This window comes from Glycine max, chromosome 3, assembly GCF_000004515.6.
Source record: "Glycine max cultivar Williams 82 chromosome 3, Glycine_max_v4.0, whole genome shotgun sequence".
Classification (NCBI taxonomy): Eukaryota; Viridiplantae; Streptophyta; class Magnoliopsida; order Fabales; family Fabaceae; genus Glycine; species Glycine max.
In genome coordinates, this window is record NC_016090.4 from 44,400,535 (window position 1) to 44,423,832 (window position 23,298).

The 23,298-nt window shown below is 31.8% G+C and overlaps 3 protein-coding genes across 4 annotated transcripts; 1 reads left to right on the forward strand and 2 right to left on the reverse strand.

Moving 5' to 3' along the window:
* Positions 1-1,441: 1,441 nt before the first annotated feature.
* On the reverse strand, positions 1,442-2,602 carry LOC100813766 (transcription factor bHLH149). Its single transcript, XM_003520743.5, has one exon. It carries the CDS (start codon positions 2,281-2,283, stop codon positions 1,699-1,701), a length of 585 nt encoding a protein of 194 aa, XP_003520791.1. The 5' UTR covers positions 2,284-2,602; the 3' UTR covers positions 1,442-1,698.
* Positions 2,603-8,612: 6,010 nt separating this feature from the next.
* LOC102664458 (protein SUPPRESSOR OF QUENCHING 1, chloroplastic) lies at positions 8,613-16,808 on the reverse strand. Its single transcript, XM_041014200.1, has 13 exons — positions 16,350-16,808; positions 16,115-16,215; positions 15,984-16,040; positions 15,796-15,890; positions 15,310-15,409; positions 13,540-13,598; positions 13,262-13,386; positions 12,964-13,047; positions 12,149-12,236; positions 11,927-12,057; positions 11,464-11,524; positions 9,601-9,786; positions 8,613-9,347 (listed from the first exon to the last, which is right to left on the reverse strand). The coding sequence occupies exons 1-8, from the start codon at positions 16,360-16,362 to the stop codon at positions 13,004-13,006; spliced, it is 594 nt and encodes a 197-aa protein (XP_040870134.1). The 5' UTR covers positions 16,363-16,808; the 3' UTR covers positions 8,613-9,347; positions 9,601-9,786; positions 11,464-11,524; positions 11,927-12,057; positions 12,149-12,236; positions 12,964-13,003.
* A 2,008-nt stretch (positions 16,809-18,816) lies between these two features.
* On the forward strand, positions 18,817-23,243 carry LOC100814299 (rab9 effector protein with kelch motifs). Of its 2 annotated transcripts, none has more exons than XM_006577146.3 (9): positions 18,817-19,201; positions 20,168-20,695; positions 20,820-20,885; positions 21,212-21,378; positions 21,474-21,630; positions 21,717-21,810; positions 21,963-22,303; positions 22,513-22,617; positions 22,719-23,243. In XM_006577146.3, the coding sequence occupies exons 1-9, from the start codon at positions 19,070-19,072 to the stop codon at positions 23,031-23,033; spliced, it is 1,905 nt and encodes a 634-aa protein (XP_006577209.1). In that variant the 5' UTR covers positions 18,817-19,069; the 3' UTR covers positions 23,034-23,243. The 2 variants fall into 2 exon arrangements, with proteins under 2 accessions (XP_006577209.1, XP_014629471.1); XM_014773985.2 differs by having other exon boundaries at positions 22,577-22,617; positions 22,719-22,818.
* Positions 23,244-23,298: the final 55 nt, after the last annotated feature.

Genomic DNA, 23,298 nt, shown 5'->3' on the forward strand with positions numbered 1-23,298 from the left:
AAGCACTAACGTTTCACTTTATGGATGATTAGTTAACTGTCCATCATCATTATTGTCTCTCAGGTAGGACGCATTGTCCATTTCGATAAATACTTTGGTTGGGAAATTGCTTCAATTGCATCCTTTTATTCACTTTATAATTTTTTTAAAAAGTGTTTTTAATTAAAGTTATTTAAATAACATAAAATCAATGGATTATTAATGACAAAAAATACTGCACTTAAAAACTGTAAGAGAAAAAAAAAATTATATTTTCGAACATAAATTGAAAATCTCACATTAAATTTTGTAAAGGTTGAAAGTTGAAACAAAACACCATCCCTTCTTTCCGTATACTATGGGTTCAGTTGGTTGGTAGTTGATTAAAGATCATGGCGAGCCGAAAGCGAAAGGTCAAGGATTTTTTTTTTTACTACTATCGAATTTGTGATCTATGTTTGTACGTAGCAAGAGATTTATCATGTTATTATTTTAAAAATATTCAATCTTTCCGGATATTACAAGACTTCAAAAACAGTATCAAGTTTTTAATCTGCGAGTAACAGCAATTAAACATTCAGGTTATAATTGGTTTCCGTTTGACTGATGTGAACGTGTATTTGTCTTGTTAAACTTAATTTAGGAATATGTTTATAATTCAGCCTGCAGGAATCTTGTAAGTTTAATTTATATCCAGCACTAAACCAAATTTCATTCATTATTCCCGGTGATGGTGATAGTGGATTACTGATAACATGATTAAAAAAAACAAATTTTAAATGAAAGTTATTAAGACATTAATTTATAAACTAAGTTCATTCAAATTTACGTTTATAAATTTCAATTATGCACTCATTATAACTCGGAGCAAAAAATATTAAAAGTATCATGCTTAAGTTTGCTCCTTTAGAAGGCTGCTATAGATAAATCTGCAGGTCTCACTTGGCTCTACTGAAAAATGAATGTTTCATTTTATAAAAAAAAAAAAGTCTCATTAATCATTAATTATAAGAGAAATGTATAAGGTGAATTATAATCTATATACATCTTCTTTTGATTTATGTACCGAGTAATTTTTTTTAACAAAATCGTAAAACAAAAAATAATAATATCTTCAATGTTTTATTATCAACTAAAGGCAATGTTCGGCATAACTAGTGAAAAAGTTAAAGATTGAAAAATTGAGTTATTAAATTAAAGTATTTAGTCAAATTAGATGTTAAAGTAATTAAAAATGTAAAATGACAAAAAAATCATAATTTATTTTAAAAAGTAACAAAATAAAATATACACAGAATAAAAATAAAAAAATAAAAAAGCTATAAAAATTAGAAATTAAATAATTAAAAATTATTAAAAATAATTTACTTATCCAACATTATTCAAATAAATTTTTTAATTAGTAAAAAAAAATAAAAATTAACTAAAATAACTTACCCAATATAACTATAAGATTTCAGTGTCAAATCTGATAATAACAAGCTTTATTCATCATGAAAAATATTAACGGTACAATTATATGTGTAAACTAATTATAGACCATATCATATCATATGTATAACAATATAGAACATATATTATTGTCTATTATAACTTCTTTAACTGAAATAATAAAAAATGAGGAGAGAAAAAAAAAAAAAAAGTGGCGAAGATGGAACTGAAATCTGAAAACCAATATTAACGATATACCAAGAAACACCTAAAAATGAACAACTTGGGTCAACTTAAACCGATCGGATCTGGCGGCGGAGCACCGGTGGGGAGAAGGTCTGCGAGAGCCTTCATGGCTCGCACTTGCATCTCCAACGCTGAAATATAGTCACCGGCTTCTTCTAGAAGCTTCGGGAACGACACCTTCCGGCAACCAGGGATTAACTTTCCGAGAACGCGCGCCTTCTTCTGCACCGCCGGTAACCTTCTCCGAATATCCGGCGTGGTCTTCTTCATACATTTGTTGGCGGAGCAGTTCTTGACCTTCTTGTGGTGCCTCTGCCTCTGCTTCCTCCACCGGCCGAACGGATTTGCGAGAATGGCGCGGCTCCAGCGAGTTCGGCCTTTGGCAGTGGCGGCGAGGACGCGGTCTGCGGCGGCGCGGACTTGGAGGGAGGCGGTAGGGTTGCTGTTGCGGCGGAGCGCGAGGAGGAGGTTGGAAGAGTAGAGGCGGTGTTGGGTATGGGAAGTCCAGGGAGTGAGAGCTAAGGAGTTTTGGTGTGTGATTTTGCGGCGCTTCTTGTTTTGATTGGAATGTTGCAGCAAAGTAAGGGAATGGAGGTTTGAGTGCAAAGAAAAAGACAAAGACTCCATTATTGGAATGTTTTTGAAAACAGAGAAGATTGATTGATCGCAAATGGGTAGTATGAGGAATGAAGAATGAGAACGAGCCAAGATGATATGATTATCTTGTTGTGAGAGACAATCCACCGCCTTCTTCTGTTACTCACATTTATTGCCTGTTACCCCCTTTTTTCTCTCTCTACTTTTTATTTTATTTTTGCTCTATTTTTATTCCCTAATTATAATTTGTAATTTTGTTTGGTTAAATTAATTAGTACTGGTAACTGGTAAGTTACTAAAATTATTTGGAAAATTATAATTGAATTCAATATATTTAGAAAGCAACTTTAGGTTATATTTGGAGTTATTTTAATTTAGTCTAATGTTTAAAAAGCAACCTGTTTTTTAACTTTTGAATTATATATAATTTTAATTTTGATTTACTTATAAATTTATTCATGTATTATTATTCAATTATATTTTATATATGATTGGCTCATATTATAAATAAAAAGAAAAAAGAAAACAAGCTTGCACATTAAACTATTTAATTATCAAATTTACACCTCCATGTCTATGTTTCTCTATTAAGCAAAGACAACTTAACTAATCAGTGATGGATCAGAAAGGGAGGTTTATTGTAAGGTGAAAAATAGGTACAAGTATAATATCAGTAAGGGAGTATTATTTTTTATTTACAATTAAAATTTTGTCTTGATAACATTTATGAACTTTTAATTGGTGACTTTTTTTGTCGTGGTTATTAAGGTGAATTTATAATTTTTTTATATTGAAAATGATAAAAAAAATATCTATAATATTCGGCATATTTAGGTGAAGTTTTATCCTTTTTAGAAGACTGTGCTTATTGCAGTATATACGGAGTATAGCTTTTTATCATGAAAATGAAAGATAATAATTGAAATACTAGCACATTTGCATAGGAAGAATAAGATTTGAGGTGATAATTTTTTTTTTTTGTGAATTTCACCATTTTCTTGTCATTTTTTTTTGGTGTAAATCATTTTTTTTCTTTCTTGTAAGAAAAAAAAAAGAAGAAAACAATGATTTTTGTGGCCTTTATTATGAATTGAAGTTCGTTTCTATTTATTTACAATTATATGTTTATTCTTTTCTTTCGTGAAACTAAACAAAAAAGAGATATATTCTTACATTTTTATATAACTATGCCAAACGAAAAGAATAACAACTAATTTACATTTTTTTCAAAAGAAAAATACTCCTATTTTCACTTTTGATTTTCCATCCATCGTACTAGTAAAATATAGCTTGGATATATATGGACAAAATTAACATACAAACATTTGAGAGATAGACTAGTAAATCAAGATAAATATTAATGAATAACACTGTAGTTTTGCTTAAAAAAACACTGTACTTTAAACATTAATTTACGATATATAACAAATTGAGAGGAAGACAGTGACGACACATGCCACCTTGGACGAGGAAAATTTAGGTTTATTTGACTGGACAACTTGCCTCATTAATACATAGGTTTTAAATTGCCCACAGTAACAAATTTAGGTTTGTTTAACAAATATGCCTCATTAAAATATGATATTCTCCTGGAGTCGTAACCAAATGCGATATTTTTCTTCAATTTGAGCACCTTACCCTCTCTTTCTATTCCATTTTGTTGGAGAAACATTAGGATTCAATAGTTTAACTTATTAACTGCAAAACCTAAGTATCTAACCACTATTAGTCTATTATTTGGTACATCTTATGGATAAGATCTCCCATGTTGGGTCAATCATCTTAACTTGCTTGCAAAGAAAGAGGAGAGAGACATTAAGAAAAAGAGAAAAGCTTGGAACATTATTAGACTAGTACTGTTCTAACTTTCGTCTGCTGCAATGTAATATATTAATACTAAATGGATTTGACTCTTTTTTTCATGACGAAAATGGATTTGACTCTATCAAAAGAGAGAAAAATACTTTTGAAGATAAAGTATATTTATAATTGTTAATAAATAATAAAATATTAATAGTTACTATTGTGATAAAATATAACCTTATAATTTATTAAGATATAAATCAATAAATTTTGAATCAACACTTATAACCTTATTTTTACATTAAGAAAGTTTAACTTAATTGATTGAGTGCAATGTGCTTAAGTTATCGTAAAGCTCTAATATGTGAGTTTGATTTCTATAGACAAAAAATGGTATATTTTATTTAAAATATATTCTTATTTTTTTTATTTTGGGTCAAAGATAATAAATATTCTTTAACCCACTAAGTCAAAGAATAATGTTATTTGATATGCGTAACTATCTTTGATTCAATTTTTTTTTAAAAAAAATCAAACATTTTTCAGCTAAAGAAATTTAAATAAGTCATTACCCTACGTATAAATATAGCAATCCTTATAGCCCCTCTAACAACCCTTAATATATCCTCATTTTAGCATGTATCTATACTTGGATAATTAAGCAACTATCATGTAATTTTTTAATCCCTATGTCACCTCACAGGTAAATTTTATCTCAAATTGCACCTCAATTACAAGCACACAAATGTATTTTTTACATGGCACATGCCAGGTTTACTGCTTACCCCTTGCGAGTGGGCTTCAAACTAGAAAGTATTCCAATCAAATAGTGCTTGGTCGTTGCCATCTCTTAACCATCGGCGTTTTTACCTTGGGGGGGAGGTTCGAAAAGCCTAATAAAATTGAATCCATGACAAATCAGTGGCATGCGACAAAAGTTATAGAAACTATTATTATAATGTTAAAATTCACTGTGTTTGTTACCTTTACCTGCAAGGATTGGATGCAGTTCACGCCTTGAAATTCAATTTAATTTTTTTGTGAGAAAATTGGACGTTGTTCATGGTTTGGCGGAAAAGGCAGCTAAAGTGGTGGCTTTTGAAGGCATTTAAGACATGGCAATGGTCTATTGGATGAAGAAATGGTGTTGGCATAGATTCATTTGTTCTGTGAATGGGGTCAGACTTGTTTGTTCCTATTCGTGACAATGATTAGAGACAACACACGCATGCGGCTGTTTTCACCCCACTTTCTATCACCTGGGCCTCTCTTTTTGTTTTGTTTTATGTTCTGTTTTTTTTTTTTTTTTTACATAAACATTTAAGCTTAATTGTAAAAATAATCATCTTATTTGTTTCTAACTCATTAAATTGGTTTCTTATAAATTAATTTATCATTTTAATCTTTCATTTTTTTTTTCAAAACTATTTGAATCCTTAATCCCGAAATTGAACAATGACCGTTAATGAATAATATTGACTATTATAATCTTACTAAATATTAATTTTCGTACATCATCTTAACGTTAAATAAGATGATGACACGTGACATTATCCATTCATCGTCAATCTCTAATTTTGGAGTTAAAAACTCAAATAGTTAAATTGAAAAAATACAAAAGAGTAAATTAGTTAATTTAATTATAAATTAATCGATTTAATGAGTTGAGATAAATAGTAGAACTATTTTTGTAATTAAGCTAAACATTTAATATATTGTTATTTGACATCTAAAGAAATAAGAGAAAAAATATATAAACATGATAAAATTTATGATGTGATAATAACAAAAAAATACTTAAATGAATGTTTAAAATAATAATATATTTATGTATCGTTACTTTTTATTTATTTATAAGAAAAACATCGGGGAAGCCATGAAGCTGGACTCAACCCCTTCATACGGTGTAGCCAGATTACATTCACATTGCCCGAATCTGTCTTTGCCGTCCGGAGAAGATTGTTCATTTGTTCTGTGCATAAATCATGCATTATTGGTTCACACTATGTTTCGGCGACGACTTCGTTCAATTACTCATTCAACTTTGAGAAAATTATACTGATTACTGAATTATTATTTATTATTAGCTTAAAAAAAATGAAAGAAGCTGACTCAGAAATGGGAAATCAGAAACGAATCTATCCAAATGACATGCAAGATAACTTTGCCTCCTTGAAAGAGACATACTTTACTGTCTATTCTCTTCACTCCACGAGTCAATAAATTTGGTCTTCTTTTTTTGTTGGACAATAAACTTGGTCTCGTACAATGATTTTCGCCATTAACAAAGAAATAAATAACCACAGTATGCTTTCATCATCATAATAAGAGAACTGTGTGAGAATGAGATCGACTGAGATCCCTTTCTCGAAAATCTCACTGCTTAAGAACTCTAGTGCATAATTTAATGTTGCATCCATGTTACAGGATTACTTACATGGTTAAAGTGAGGGACTCACGTGTATAGATATAAATCTAAAGCAAAAAAAAAATGTAATTCTTTTTTAGTTATAGTTATGAAGATACCCTTAAAAAATAAAATACCAGGGTCCTATTAAGGAGCTCGTGGTCAAGAAACAAAATCAGATATGCTTTCAAACACCATATTGACTGCTTTCTGTCCCAGAGTAACTCTTGCATTTGAATATTTATCTTAAATTGGATACAAATCTTTTAAAATATATTCCGAGTTTGATTTTATATTGGAGGATTGATTGAATCCAGAATTAATTTTGGACCAATTTTGACATGTTTAGTTCCATGTTAAAAAAAAAGTTTACTCTTAGTTTCAAATAATTTTTTACGGTGGATTCAAAATTTTATATTAAATTTTACTCCTAATTTAATCTTGTAATAAAAATATTTAAACATAAATTATATTACTTTAAAAATAATTTTAAACAAAAATTGATTTTACAAAGTCAATTTTGTTAATGTTCATTCAAAAACACCCTTTATGTTTCAACTAAGGCTGCTAAACGTACCTTTTGTGTTTATTACCCACTTGGTGTGATTATCCTTATTGCAAACATATTTTTAAGTGCATGATTGTATTGTCATTTTATGCGTCTAATTTTTTTTTTTTTTTAAATGATCTCCTTTATTACTTGTGAGTTGAAGCTATGAGGGTAGTTCTGTGACAGGTGGAATATTGTTCTGTGGCCGGACAATTTTATAAATACTATCAATAACAAATTTGACTATTCCAATAATCAAATAATTTCACACATACTTCCTAGTTCCTACTAACCATACGCAAAGACACCGCTTCTAATCTCACTTTCTTTTTATCAACGCTTCGAGGAAACTAGAAAAAGAAATATCATAGAAGTAATAAGAACAAAATAAAGAAGTTAATTAGATAGATAAAATAAGGGAAATTAGAAAGATGTTTTTTTTTACTTATTTAGATGATTAAAATAGAAAATAAAACATATAAAAAACTTTTCAAGATATTAAATTTAAGTAAAAAATAATAAAAAATGTATTCCATTTTTTTCTAAATATAAATAAAATCGTCTATTATTTTTTATATTATAAAACGTATGTGACTTTTAAAACAATTATAAGAAAAGAAAATGATCTCACCCCTCACTTTAGACTCTGTTTGGCTTAAGAGTAAAATAGTGTGAAAAAAAAAAAGATTGATGAAAATAGAAGTGAATTGAAATAGAAAAAATGTATTGTTTAGATAGTGGAGAAATTTCTACCCACTTGTTTGGATGAGTAAAAAGGAAAATAAAAATAAACAAATAAATCATATAAAAGAACATTTTTGTACTGGCGAAGGATTGACCTTGATAATGTGACCAAAAGTCATAAGTCTTATTAAATAAAGAGATAAACTCTTTAGTCACTAAAACCTATATCAAATTCACTAGATGTTAAAGAATGACTTAGAATCAATACCATTACTTAATGCTAAATATACACGCCAATTTAGATGATAACGTGGAGCATTTTCCTATTTAGTTGTTTTTGCTAGGATGAAATTGTTGAACTAATACGCAACCTTACCATGGTGTGTGTTTTGAAAGTTATGAAATTAATTATTGATACAATTATCAATGCACTACAAAGTTTAACCATTGAACAATTCAAATTTAATAGTCATATCACATGCAAAATGCAAGCAATTATGCGACCAAATGATAAATATATTATCTGTTTAAAACAATATTATATTAGTAATGGTATATTAAGGGGATTGATTGACTAAGAATGTGAGTTATTATAAACTTCCTAACATCATCTTTAATTCCCACAAATAAAAATTTAGTGTAGTATAAAATAATTATAATTATAAAATAATGATAGATAGTTTTTAGATGTGCACCAAGAGTATATTTCTACGTCGACAACCATTGTTGTAGAATTCATAGATGAATTTTATCTGTTAGCAAAGTCCTTTGCATACAAATGACTAACATAATATTCTAAATTAATGATTAAAAAGTCAACTATAAATGATTTTATTTTGTTTAAAAATATTACATTAGTAAAGAATAAAGTAATTTTAAATTAATGAAAACTTACCATTCAACAATAAACTTCGTCGAAATTTTATCTTGCACAAGATTGTTAATAAATATTTTTTATACTAGATATTTAACTAATGTTTGTGAATAGTTACAAGATGTCCCCATATGTGTTAAGAGAATAGGGTTATGGATGGGATATTCTACGTATTTAATTGTTAACTATTAAGGTGAATTTCCTCTAATAATCTGAATGCCCAGAGTTGCAGACCATTATTATCCAACAAAAATATGTCTTGCGAGATTTCCCCGTCGGTATAGATGATAATCAAGCCTTTGAAATGAACTCACTGAATCGTGCTTTGAAGTTGAACCAAACTACTAGACATTTTGATAGCCAGCGACTGCTTAATTTGGGATTTGGTGAAACTAACACGTTTGACTGTCTTATCTTTAATATTATAATCCATGTTCTACCAACTAAGGCTAACCTGTACACTATTAAATTGATTTGTTAGCAATGTAAGGGCCATTGAAAAAAGAATTAATTAAAAAATATTGCCGTTATGTGCCACTGAACTGAAGTTTTTAAGAGCAAAACAGGTTGGAGGGAAAAAAGAACAAGAAAAATAAATAATTCACAAGACACAATTTTTTTTCTTTTAACAAGTCATTTTCGAAACCACATGCTAAGCATTCGGCATTTGCTTTATATAAAAATATGTTCAATTATTGACCACCAAAGTGACCAAACCATCATAATATGGATAGGGATAGCTATGCACGACTGTTCGACTTGGTAGACAATCCATCCTAGCTTATCCACAAAACAAACATTATAATAATGAATATATGTATCCAATAAAATAAATTATTTAGCATGATTACACAATGATATCTTCAAAGAAGCGAGAAAGGGTAGACAAAAGCCTTAATTTTTGTTAGTTATGAACTTATGATGGATTGTATCAGAAAGAAAGATCATGACTCTCAAGCATTACAATATTACTAGTATATACAGAAAAATAAACAAAAGATGAGCAAGAGAAAGAAGCGGTAGAAGAACCTGGTTTAAGGTGCCACAGACTCAGGGGGTAACTGACAGCAGGAAGTTGCTGGTTGAAGTTTCGGGTTTCACAAAATGTGCAAGAGTGACGTCTGCTTTGGCAGGGTTAGAAACTCCCTCTTCGAAGGGGACCTCAAACAGCAAAGACTGGTACAAACAAACTTCATCTTCCTTGCAATAGTAAACCTGTAAATAGTGAATATAATCTTTTTTACATTCATGCTCGATGGTGGTCCACCATCACCTGAGGCTATATGAGGTGGATTTATAATCATAGCAGTTGAATACATAAAAAGGCTGGCCAAAAATTGAGGTGAAAGTCAGTCATTTTAGAATTAAACCTCCCAACATTAGAGAGAGAGAGAGCAACTGCCAAAGTTTCTAGCGATATTTCTAATATTAATTAACATTTTCTTCCTCCTTTTATCACTTGGTGCCATTAAAATAGAAGATCAAAGATCTGACACTTACGGGGGCGCGTTTAGGAATCATAAATCCTGAAAATCATCTGTTCATAAATATTCTCATAAAGATTCCTGGGAATAAAATAGTAATAGTGTTTTTACCACAACTTTTAATTATTTATCACATTAAATGATTTAATAAGAATAATGTGATAATAAAACTTATTTTTTAACTCGCTAAAATTAGATTTCCACCTCCACCCATGAGAATATTTTTGTGAGAAAGGTAGCCAAAAAAATTTCCAAGGAAACTTTGTTTCTTGGGAATGTTATTTTTTTTAAAAAAAAACAAACCAAAAATGAAAAACAAACATTCTCAACTTAAGATCCCCAGAAAACTACAAATTTTCCTCGTACTAAATGTCCTCTTAAAAAAAAGGTTTGAAGGCTCGAAGCAAATGTCCAAAAGAGACTTTGTGTAACTCCTCAAGGGAACTCGAGGAATTGACCACAGCAGGGAAATTCTAGAAACCTGGCAACTGCCATCCATACTAAGTGGTGTTAAAATATTGCTCCAAATGGCTTGTATGAGAAATAAACCTAGTGACTCGTCATTTATGTACCAGATTAAACCTGTACAATTATGCACCAAGTGGTATTGGGAGGGAGGTAGAGAACTCACTATGCGGTTGTGGTTGCTGTCAGAAATAAAAAGCCTGTTATTAAGGACGTCAATTGCTAGCTTTCCAGGAAACTTTAATGGAGATGTGTAGGCAAAAACAAAAGGGGCACTTTTACAAATTATTTATTAAAAATAGGCTCTTTTGCAATTATTTTCGGGGAGGGTCTATTTTTTTTATTGTAAAGAGGCGTCTCCACTGTACACGTGACACGTGGCACAGCAGGTAGCGTCCTTGACGCGGGCGTCTTTGGTAGCGTCCAGGGGTCAGGCACTACTGGTGGCGCCCCTGCTGCAGGCGCTATAGCTAGCGCAGGGCAGCCAGACGCCTGTCCCCCAGCCTCTTCTTCTCACACCCCCCAGTCTCTTCTCACACTCCCACCCCAAAATTTTATATTTTTTATATTGTTTATCAAAAATTTAAATTTTGTTTCATCTTTGTTATTAGTATTATTTGTTATTTTTTTATATTCTCACACCTCCCACCCCAAAATTTCAATAAGATTATTTTTTATACACATTAAATTGTATATTTTTTAATTTGTTTATAAAAAATTTAAATTTTTTTTCATTTTTATTATTAGTATTATTTGTTATTTTTTTATATTTTATTATTCTCTTTTTGAAGTATATATAAGTACATTTTCAATAAAATACATTTTCACCTAAAATACATTTTGAAATCCTAAAATTGAGAAAAGTATATATTAATAAAATAAGCATAGGGTTAAAACAATCAGAAAATGGTTAAAAAAATAAATTTATCAAATCATTAATTACCTGCTTTCCAGATCAGATATGTAGTTCTCAAATTGCTGGATCCTATCATCTCTTGAGTTATCTGAGAACAAAAAAAAAATATTCTATGGCTTTAACTTTATCTTAGCATAATTCAAAAATGAAGAAAAAAAGCTAGAGACAACACCAGCATACTTAACCAGACATTTAACTTAACCACTAATCAAGATAAATGGTTTCATCTGTCCTATATAGCAGCTTAAGTTTTCAGGCTGGCTGTTTCTTTGACATGACCACAAAGCTTCAGTCACTTTATGGTCCAAAGTTTGAATTTGGCACCCAGAGTAGAAATGAGATAGTTTATCCTTATCTAACATGCAGTTTTAAATTCAGTAGTCCTTTGTATTCGTATTATAGATAGCACCAACAAAGGACGTGAGATAGGAGATGGGAAAATACAAAAAATGGTGAAAGTCTACATAACAGCATAAAATGGTTTTGTTACCTTCTTTCTGCTCCAAGGGTGGCTGGGTAACACCAAAAAACTGATTCCAAACTGCTTTAGGGGAAGCATATTGCATTGCCTGCTGTATAGCAATCAGCTAGTTACACATGATTGACTTGCAAATCAATTTTCTGCCAAAAAGATTAAAATTTGAAGAGCTAAGATTCAACCAAAATTGTATAGTATATACTTTACAGTAAATTTTGTGCAACATCATTGTACCTTCCAGTTGCTTATGGTGAAGAAAAGGCAAGAGATAGCAATTCCCAGACTTCCAAATCTCAGTATATCTTGCCGAGAACCCTGCAACCTGCCCATAAATTATTTCTGCACCCTCATAATAGCAAATCAAACAAGAAGCTCTGCTTGTTGCACGAGCAAAAATACCAGAACAATAAATAATTTCATGGTATGAAGTTACACATATGGGAAAGCTATTATTCATCATACAGGATAATTTCATGGTATAAAATTACACATTGTGAATAAAGGCAAACAGATCTACATTACATAATACTACCTTACAGTAGCAACTTGTTTCAACTTTTACAATCAGTGAACCTTAGACTTATTACTTTTTCATATTATTTCCTTTTTAAATAGGAAAAATATATATTAAGAGCCAATTCCAGTTCAATACAGGAGCTAAAATCAGAAATTGACCTAATCAATCTCCGTTATCACCACTGCACCACCAATAGCCATGCAAACTAAATTTTCTAATTATGCATCAAATGCAGGCACATTATTGATTTACTATTAAATGGTTTAAAAGTTAAAGGAATTGAAGACCATGAAAAATATAAACCCTCAAAAAAGGTTAATAGAAATAGTATTGAATTACAATCTAAGTGTGATTCTCTATAGGTAGTAGTTATCTATCCATCACTATTCATTATCAACAGCATGATAACTTGCTAAAAGCAATGCAAATGATGCTAAGACTGCATACCTTACAAATTTACTTTTGGAAGAAAATCTTTAGATTTCAATAGAGAGAATGAGAACAGAAAAATACCAACATAAAACTGCCTTACCCTCCAGCAAGCACAGTAGATGAAGACTCTGCAAAATTATTTAGTGTTTCAGAGCCCTGCATCCTCTTATCTGCAATGGCATGTCTAATAAAAGAAACAACTTTACAAAATAGAGTAATTAACCTAGTAATAAAGTGTGCATTTCGCAATATGTGAGAAGGATTTGCAATACACGAAGTACTCAGAGCTCAGAGCTCTTAAAAATATGGAACAAAGGTGACTTTACCAATCTACATCATAGGCAACAGAAAATTTAAAGGAAAAGGTAGATTTACAATAAATTCCCAAGACTACATACTATATCCAACAGAGCCACCACTGAGAATATCATCAAGCGAAACACTTCCTATGTTATCTCGGATAAGTGTCGGGCCAGCTGGTTCTAGAGTCTCATCTGATAATGTGGTCCTTACAGCTATGCATCTGCAAACAATCATGTAAATATTTTTTATGTCTACATTTGAAATACATAAACATATAGTGATTTTGGAGTCCAGAAATTGGTTTGGGTTGGTAAGTTCAAACAATCATTATTAATCTTCCTTTTTAACACAGGAAACACAAGTCAAAACTTACCTCATTTGTGCAGCTTTGACAGCTTGCAATCCAGCTAGCGCATCTTCTATAACAATACACTGGGAATACGTAGAAGGAGATTACTTTTTGATGTTTAAGAGAAAATACAACCATCCTTTTACATAAGGATATCAAATTCAATGGTATATTGATCTAAGCTTTGCATTAAAATTTAATAATAGGTGGTGATAGTCATTACTTATGAGAGTAAACTTGGAGTCAACACACTTAGGGAGTGTTTGGTACAAGGAACGTTTTTAGTTTCGTAGGAATATGAAGTTGGGAATGTTTGATTTATTGTTCAAATAATAACATTTGCAAGAAATATTGTTTTGTGTAAAAACAAAAAATTCCCACAAAATTGTTTCCATGGGAAGGTGGGAATCTAACTTTTCCTAGTTGGAAGAAAAATTTTGATGCTGTAAAATGACGTGTTACCCTTTTACGGTAGAAGTGTCACGCTACCCTTATTAGCTCATTTAATACAATTATATTATAATTTTTTTGATTTTGAGGAAACATGTATAAACATTCACAAGAATGCTTGTGACAACCAAACAAATTTTGGTCCCTAGAATTCATGATTCCCAAAATTTGTGATTCCTAATAATCATGACCCAGGCATGAAAAAATTTATCTTCAACCAAACACCCCCTTAGTAACTCTAGATGCATCTTATCTTATGGAAGAAACAATTTTAAGCTATCATGAAAAAAATTCAAGATAACTTTTTGCTTAGAAGCAAATATTAAAGAAGTTTATCACCCAAAAGCAAAGTACCTGCCTCATTCATTTTCTTCTAGGTTCATGCTTTGTTAAGTATTACTGATACTGATTATTGATGGGGAACAAATGGGAATAAATTCAAGAGTACTCCTCTTGGCATGGTACTCCCCTGATAAACCTAGAATACTCCTCGGAGTGCAAAGTACTCATCCAACTTAAATTTCAAATAGAAGAGTGTTAACAACACACTTTTTAACACTCTTATTGGTTGAAATTTATATGGATCCTACTAGTTTGGGAATGAGACCCATCGAATGCGGAATGGGGCTCGCATGAATTTCACCCAATAGGAGAGAATGTGACAAAAAGAAAGTGTGTTACTGGGATTTCTCTTAAAAATATTCTCTTAATAGGGAAATTCAATATTATTCAATAATCAAAGCTACTCAAGGTTTGCAGCAAAGGACTATAGTCAAGAAAGATCAAACATAATAAAGTCCAAATACATTAAGACCTCAAACATAATAAAAGTATAAACTAACCAAGTCCAAAGATAAAATAAACTGACACTTTAAATTAAGATAAAATCCCAAGTAAAAGCCCTAGTTATGATATCTGAAGCCTTAAATAGTAACCAACTATCTGCATATTTTTGTTATCCTAATAATTAACAAACATTGTAACAAAACCAACAAACCCAAAAACTTAAGTTGTAAGGTGAAAGCACATAAATAGTTTTATATTACATCCTTATCACATCTCCTCTGAGCATGGACGAATGCTAGGGCCAACACATCTTGTGCTAAAATCCAACTTTATTAGAAGCATGGGAGGAAGATGGATCAAACTCTATACTACTTGGTCTTAGAGGCTCCAATACCATGTCATAGACCAACTATCCCAAAAGCTTAAGATTTTAGATGAAGACACGTGATTGGTTTTATATTACATCTTTAAAAATAAAACACCACCACTCTACAAAGTCAATCATCCAAGAAATACAACTTAGGCCTCTAATGATAAGCGCAGTCTAGTAGCATATACCTCATTGGGGGGCACATTCAATATTCTTGATGCAGCTAAGAAAATATCAGGAGCAGGTTTCAAATTCTCAAAAGCATCTGCAGACACAATTGCATCGAACCTAATAAAACAAATGCAATTGTACAATTAAGAACAAATGTATGAGTGCAGGTTGCAATTAAAGTCAAGTTGATGAGTTCAGGCATGAAATGTAAGAACAAATGTATGATGTCTGTACCTCATTTAAATTAATCATCCTACAGATTAGCATATAATATGCAGTGGACTTACAATTCATCTTGGGTTATTGCTTAATACCCTAATGTTGTTATAACTAATTTAAGAAATAAAGTTAAAATTTCCAAAAAAAAAATTATATATATATATATATATATATATATATATATATATATATATATATATATATATATATATATATATATATATATATATAGGGAGCGTATATCTCCATGCACATTCAACAAATCACTCAGAATGTTGGCTTACATGGATAATGGTAAACCAGCAGCAGCTAGATTGGCATCAACCTTTATACGATCAGCACTAGATGCAACAGCCACTTTAAGGCCTTTGCTTTTACACTGTTATGCAGTACCATGGCCTTTCTTAGTTACTTGATGAAACAGCAAAGCTATCAAAATCAAACCATGTTAATCGTGATTAGTCTTACATACCTGAGAAATGAGTTCAAGAGCACCTGGAAATCCTATTCCAGAATCTGGTTTTGCATACTGAGACAAGTAACAACACTTTAGGCAATATCGAATAGAAGAAATAAAAGTAGCATCAAGAGAAATATAAATACCTTATCCAAATAAATTTCAAAAAACCTTGTTTTTGCAGCTTCTGTGTCAAATCCTTTAATTCCCTTAACTGAAGCAACACCTCCCAAAAAGTTAGCTTCTCCTATCATGTTAAAAAAAAAACAAAATGAATAAAATAAAAGCTTAATAATCAAATTAGCAAGTAGCAACTCAACAAAACAAAATGGTGCCTATCTTCTTAGAGACTTTAATTGATACACTCATACACAGTATGACCTAGTTGATCCATGACATAGAAGCTCAACGAAGTTCTACATTAATTGTCGACGGTGACTTCGACGCCCATCTCGGCGAAAAAATCAACCCCGGCTCTTCTAGAAGGCTCTTCGCTGTTGCAGAGCACGCCTTCCCCCACTCTCCGGATTTTGCGGCGACATTCTTCTCCTGGACGTTCACCGCGCAGGCTTTCACGGCGAATCTCGGCGTCAAAACGAGGCGTTTCGATAGACAATGGAAGAATCGATAAGGAAGGGAAGCAGGTTTGGGTCGTGTTGGATTGGAGGAGAATAAGAAGCGCGTTGAGGTTGAGGCGGTTGGGCGCGATAGTAAAAAATTACGTGTTTCAAATGCCATGCTTATGCAGTCACGTTGCTTCACTCAAGTCATTTTCTGTTTGTCAGTGGCGGGGACGGGGTTTAATTTGTAATTTGCTACCAAAAGCATCCAATGTGTCACCTTATCCACTTATTCACCAAAACATTTATGCATCTTCTGACTCAGCAGTTAGCTCAAAGCCTGCTTCACATGGACACTGTAATTTGAGCAGGAGCAACATAAATGGGCTTATTGGGTATTATCTGTAAGGCCCACTGAGTGATGGAGGCCCACTGCAGTGGAAAAGACCAAGACCAGTGCCACTGCTATCCCGTAAACTGTAAACGCGTCGCTTATCAGGTTTTGGAATTAGTGCGTTACCGCCGTCAACCACTGAACCGGGTAATATATCAAGTTTCGCATTTCGTAATGAGTCAACCACATAAAAATACAAACTAATTTATCTTTGTTGTAAATCATAAGAATCATTTTTCTTAAAAGAAACAACTGATTTTATGATAAACTATTCTAAATAATTTATAATTTCAATAAGATTTTTTTTAACTTCTAATAATTTGAAAAACTAAAACAAATATATGAAAAACTAAAAAAATATATTTTAAAAAAGTAACAATTAAGCATTTTCAAAAATAGAAAGTTTTTGTTGAAATTCACAATAGAAATCTATTATTGATGACGTTTTTTTAACATTTGCTTGTTGCCCTTATTTTACTATCATTGACAGAAATAGTGTGTGTCAACTTACCATAATTATGTTTCTTAATTAACATTTGTGTTTATGTTTGAGTCTATAATAAACACTTTAAAATAAAATATAAATTGTCTAATAATTTTAGTTTTATTTTCCATTAATAGTTTTAGTTTAAAAGTCTCTTCGAGTGAAAAATTTTATTCATTTTTCTATATCAATTTGTTCATAATGAAAAGAAGATAAGGATATGCAGTTTAAATGATTGTAATTAGTTTTAAACTTTTTTATTTTCTTAAAAAAAATTCTAAAAAGCGTGACTTAACTTATTCTAAGAAGAAAAAATCGAGTCAAATATTATTTTACTAAAAAAATCATTTTTCTAACGTGTATATTTTTTTGGTTTTTGTTCATGTATTATTTTTTGTGCAATTTTATTTGAAATATAGTTAGACATTAAACATGAATACTTCTCTTATTTATTGAAGATATTTATTGTATTAAAAATAATTTATATTTAATGTATTAATGTGCATCGCGTGTGTATTAAAAACAATATTAAAAATAGGAAACTCCTTTTCATACTTATTTTTCAAAGAGCTAAAAATATTTAATATAATGTATTTGATGTTCTTTAAATATTATTTAAAGAAGCCTATTAGACAAACTGATTTGAATAAGTAAAGTTAAAACAAAATTTTATTAGCAAGTATTCCCTAAATACATCTTAAGAAATAAATAAAAAATAAAAGCATTTAACTCATTAAAACTTTTAAAATATTATTTAATAAGCACGATAAAATACTCATTAACAAAATAAACTCTCTCTCCTCCCAGGTCATGTTCCATGATTTTACATCACTAATAAGTTTAGGTTCGTCAAGCTTATCCAGCCAAGTAAGGCAACACCAATACATTATACATGTTTCTAATACGTCACCCTTGTCTGGTATTTCTACACCATTTATGTGTATTGCTTCCACTGTGTCAAATGGTCAACGTACTTAACGAAAGTCTCCTTCCATTTTATTATTTTTTATTAATATCCATGCCTTGTAAATAAGTATTTGTTTAATGATATTAACTAAAATCACAGTATAAATACATTAAAATTATAATATAAGTATTCTTTTAAGAATCACATGTATTATTCAATAAAATAATAAGACAATTCAATTCGAACTAAATTAAAAAATTACTTTCTAAACTAAAATAATTTTAATTTTTACATTAGTTGATACATGCAATAAGGAATAAAAAAAAAGAATATCAATATAATATGCTTCAACAACTTTTTTTAATTGTAATTATTTAACCAGTTTCATGATAAATCATTTTGGTATTCTCCAATTGAATTTTATTATTGGTTATCTTTTTTGTTGGAATATTATAGAGGAGAATGTAATATAAGAACGTTAATGGTTTGGAAGAGAAAAAAATGTTGTTTTCACTACATCCATCACTTGCTGTTGGTTGCCACAGTGATTTGGACTTGAAAGCGCCCATCTTTTCATGTCTATTGATATTGATTGTTGATACATCACTTGGCTTGTTGATGTCCTCTTTGAATCAATCTCTCTTTCCATGCGACTCTTCGTCCTCGACTGTTTCTTCATCTGTGTCTACCACTGTTTTCAACCCATATGCTTTTTTAAGCACCCACATTCATCACCACTCACCATAGAAAAAAAACATGAGTTCTTCGCTACCTCAAGTTGCCAAGAACAAAGCAATGTGGCTGCATCCTAAGGTTTTGGGTTTTAATCCTCCTGAAAGATGGGGCCACTCTGCTTGCTTCTCCAACGGGCTTATGTATGTCTTTGGGGTATGTATCACTTAACTTTAAATCCCTTTCACTCATAAAACAAAACAAGTTTTTAGTTCCATGTAGTGATTAATAACCATTGGTTACTTTCTTAATCTCCTTGCTGGGTTGTCCTCATTAATGATGTCTGGATAGACACTGCTCCCCACATGTTGTAGCAGAAGTAATTCTTTGGAGCTGTGCCTTCCTGGGGATGCTTTTTCTGTATAGTTATGTCTCTTCATCTCTGGGAATTTTTCTCATTAATTTAGTTAGTCTCTAGTATTAATTAATACTTCTTTCTTTCTCGGGTTCAACGAGTTATTGCTATCCACATATGGCTAAGAACCAAGGCACTTTCTTCTCTGAATTTTAGTTTTTTCCTAATCTCTTTTACCAGCTGTTTTTCTTGGAGACAGTTAACTGAATTCATTTTTCTTACTGTAATTATTGGGACAATACGAGTTTGGGTTATCATCATCTTTCCGCTTTCTTAATATAGCAATATTCACATTTTTTCATTCTTCCCTTCTGTTTTTCTCATCCCTCTTCCTTGCGTAGTAAAACATGCACCTAAAATGAAACTGTGCTACTTGACTACTTCATTGTCTTGGTAATGTGAGACTTCTTACTTTATTACCTATTATCTTTCTCTTGTCACTTGATAGATATTGCAAAAATTTAAGCACAATTAATCATAAAGACATTAACTTCAACAAAGTTTTGCCTGATTTTTTTGGGTTGAGATAGCTTGACCCATTAAACCTGTTAAGAAAATGCAAGGACATAATTAACATTTCCTTTCTTTTGCTCTATCACTTGCATTTCTATTCAAGCACGTTTTGTCCTGTCACCTTGCCTTGCAAACTGCAAACTAGTGGACAATATGAAATATTTTATATACTTTTACTGATTAAAATTGTGAATTTGGTAAGCTTTAAAGTTTTGTCTTTAAGATAATAAAGTGTTGTGTCTCTACTATTTCAGGGTTGCTGTGGGGGACTGCATTTTTGCGATGTTCTCACATTGGACCTTAACAAAATGGTTTGGAGCAAGCTTACTACCACAGGTGAAAAGCCAGGGCCAAGAGATAGCCATAGTGCTGTTTTTGTGGGGCATAAAATGATAGTGTTTGGTGGCACAAATGGCTTCAAGAAGATGAATCACATTCATGTACTTGATCTCGTTACCAAAGAGTGGGTTCGACCTGAGTGTAAAGGGACTCCTCCTTCTCCACGTGAAAGCCATACTGCCACACTTGTTGGTGATGAAAGAATAGTGATATTTGGTGGTAGTGGAGAAGGTCATGCTAACTATTTAAACGATTTGCATATTCTTGATCTTCGAACCATGAGTTGGACTTCCTCTGAGTTGAAAGGTGATTTTCCTGTCCCTAGGGACAGTCATAGTACCCTTGCAATTGGGAACAAGCTTATTGTGTATGGTGGAGACTCCGGTGATCAGTATCATGGCAACGTTCATATGCTTGATATGACAACAATGACTTGGTCTAAAGTATGATCTCTCCTCCTCCTCTCTATAATTGCCGATATTTTTCTTCGAAATTTGGAGAGGGGAAATGTTATATTTTTCTACTAAAAGGGGTTTAGTAATAGCTTTCTTGGCATTTTAATGACAGTTGTCTATTCAAGGTTCTCCACCAGGAGTCAGGGCAGGTCATGCTGCAGTGAACATTGGAACAAAGGCAAGTTAGTGATATGCATTTTTACTAGACCTTGCTTATTACTAAAGAGTAAATAGTATAGTATAAAGAATTTGTACACTATCATATGATATATTTACTTCAAAACTCCTTTCAGCGATGATTTCTGATTGATTCACATTCTAAAAATTTTCAAATTGTCAACGCATAAAAATTAATCTCCTTACTAAAATTATATGTAGCTCTTCTAAATTTATATACTCATTATATAGAGCCACATCATTTTCTAATTAAGATGCTCAGATTCTTTGTTAATAATTTTTATTAAAAAAGTATTTAGAGGTCTGTGAATTGTGCATGATGTACAGGTCTATATCATTGGAGGAGTTGGAGATAAACGTTACTATAATGACGTTTGGATCTTTGATATCTGCAATTTTACATGGACTCAACTTGATATAGATTTTCACCAGCCACAAGGGCGATTTTCTCATACAGCTGTTGCTGCTGGCATGGATATTGCAATATATGGCGGGTAGGATCCTATCTATGAATTTAGTATTTTTAACCAATGCTACAATGCTCTTCTATCTCTCGTGACAGTTTATTTATTTATTTTTCTGTTTGCAGGTGTGGTGAAGATGAACGTCCTCTCAATGAATTGTTAGTGTTGCAGCTTGGAGCAGAGCATCCAAATGGACGTTACTACATTCCCATGTGCAAACCTTTTGGAACTTATTGGAATCAAGAAAAGAAGATTATCCCAGGAGAAGCAGATACCCACTCGGTACAGAAGTTCATGTAACAATGCCATTATTAATTACCTTGTTTGTTTTCACCAAAAAGTAGAATTGACAGTGAGTTTTGAAGCAGAAAACTTTACTCGTGAGGAATAATGTGGAAACTTTTGGACAAGGAGCTTATGAGGTTGCATCAGAAAAATCGCCACCTTATCACTTTGATTCAGGTGGGTTGAGTTTTATGCCTTATTTGGATAAAGTTCTTAGTAGGTACTCCTATAAGTACTTATTGAGAAGTTATGCAGATAGATCATGCTTCTTTAGGTGTAAATGGAGACTCCAAAAGGGTTGATTGACTGAAAAAAATGATTATGTGTAGATACTTCACGACAGAAGAGGGGGAGAATTGCTGCTGCAAAGGTGTGGGATGTTAAATCAGAGCAAGAAGAAAACTTTCTTACATTGTCCCTTCATTCGTCTCCATGTCAATCCGATCAAGAACAGACACCAAGTCAAAAAGCAAATACATTATTTCCATCTACTTGCCAACACGACAATGGCTCAAATTATAAGAGAACTTTTAAAACTTCACAAGATCTTCATTTCCTACGACATCAACTAAAACAGGAACATTGCCTTAATGTTCATGAGGGTAGAAAAAGAGCTCAACTTCAGGGTGCAGAGCAGAAAACCATGGGGCAAGGATCCATTCAACACCTGGTGAATCCTTTGCCTCAGTCTTAGAATTCCACTCTATCATCTCCACCTGACACATAACCGAGTTTTTTAGTTTATCATATGAGAAATAGTTAATAACATTTATTATGTGTCTAGTATAGATTGATCGTGGTCATGGTGGTATAGGATCATGCAATAATTTCTTATTATTTGAATTTGAAAACTTGCTCATTATTGATTTTTAATACAAGATTGGTGCTGAAGTTGGGGGGAGAGTTGATGAACCCTTTGACTCAGTTTCCCTCTCTCCTGCAGCTGTGAATGGAAGGATTTTCAGGGGAGTCATATTTTCACCCGTAAGCTTCTAAACTTTGGTGCTTTAATTAACATGTCACATTATGATCATATAATTTATATGTTGTGCACATTTTAAGTAACAAAAAAATAAATGCATCAGGGAGCAGGAGTTGTCTCAAAAGTGGCCAATGTCAAACCAAATTGTTCTCTAACAAGTTCTTTTCCTTCTTCCTCTCAAGCATTTTTGAACTCTAATCATGTGGGTAATTCAAGGGCTTCCCAACAAGCACCTATTCGTTTGCGTGCAGAGCCATGTCATGGTTCACGGCAAACCCCAGTGGCATTACCATTTCCAATCATGCGAGGCACTTCAAATGTTGTTTCCAAAGAGCATAAAATCAATAGTGACCTTCAAGGGGGGTTGGTTTTAACACTTGGAGGACCTGCTAGTGCACATCCTCAGGTAAAGCATTGAGGTGGTAAAGAAAATAAAGGTTTATGTAAATTTCGGACATAATCCCTACGTACTTGAGTGGTTATGAATTTCCTGAATCAATCGTTATCTGTATAATATTTGATTTTCGCTTTACAGTGTAATCCTGTCTTCTTCCCTTTGCATGGGAAGATTTTTGTTTGATGATGATGCTTAATAAGATAATTTCCTCCCGATGGGTCAAGATATCAAGATTCTCTATACATGAGCAAATTAAATATTCAAGAGGATGGATTCATTGAACATG

Bases quoted from the DNA above. Each gene is read 5' to 3' on its own strand.
- LOC100814299 (XM_006577146.3), top strand. From the start codon at position 19,070: ATGAGTTCTTCGCTACCTCAAGTTGCCAAGAACAAAGCAATGTGGCTG. The intron at 19,202-20,167 runs GTATGTATCACT...CTACTATTTCAG, and splicing joins GGCTTATGTATGTCTTTGGG to GGTTGCTGTGGGGGACTGCA. The intron at 20,696-20,819 runs GTATGATCTCTC...TTTTAATGACAG, and splicing joins CAACAATGACTTGGTCTAAA to TTGTCTATTCAAGGTTCTCC.
- LOC100813766 (XM_003520743.5), bottom strand. From the start codon at position 2,283: ATGGAGTCTTTGTCTTTTTCTTTGCACTCAAACCTCCATTCCCTTACT.
- LOC102664458 (XM_041014200.1), bottom strand. The intron at 15,891-15,983 runs GTATGTAAGACT...ACTGCATAACAG, and splicing joins CTCTTGAACTCATTTCTCAG to TGTAAAAGCAAAGGCCTTAA. The intron at 13,048-13,261 runs GTATGTAGTCTT...TTCTTTTATTAG, and splicing joins TGGTGGCTCTGTTGGATATA to ACATGCCATTGCAGATAAGA.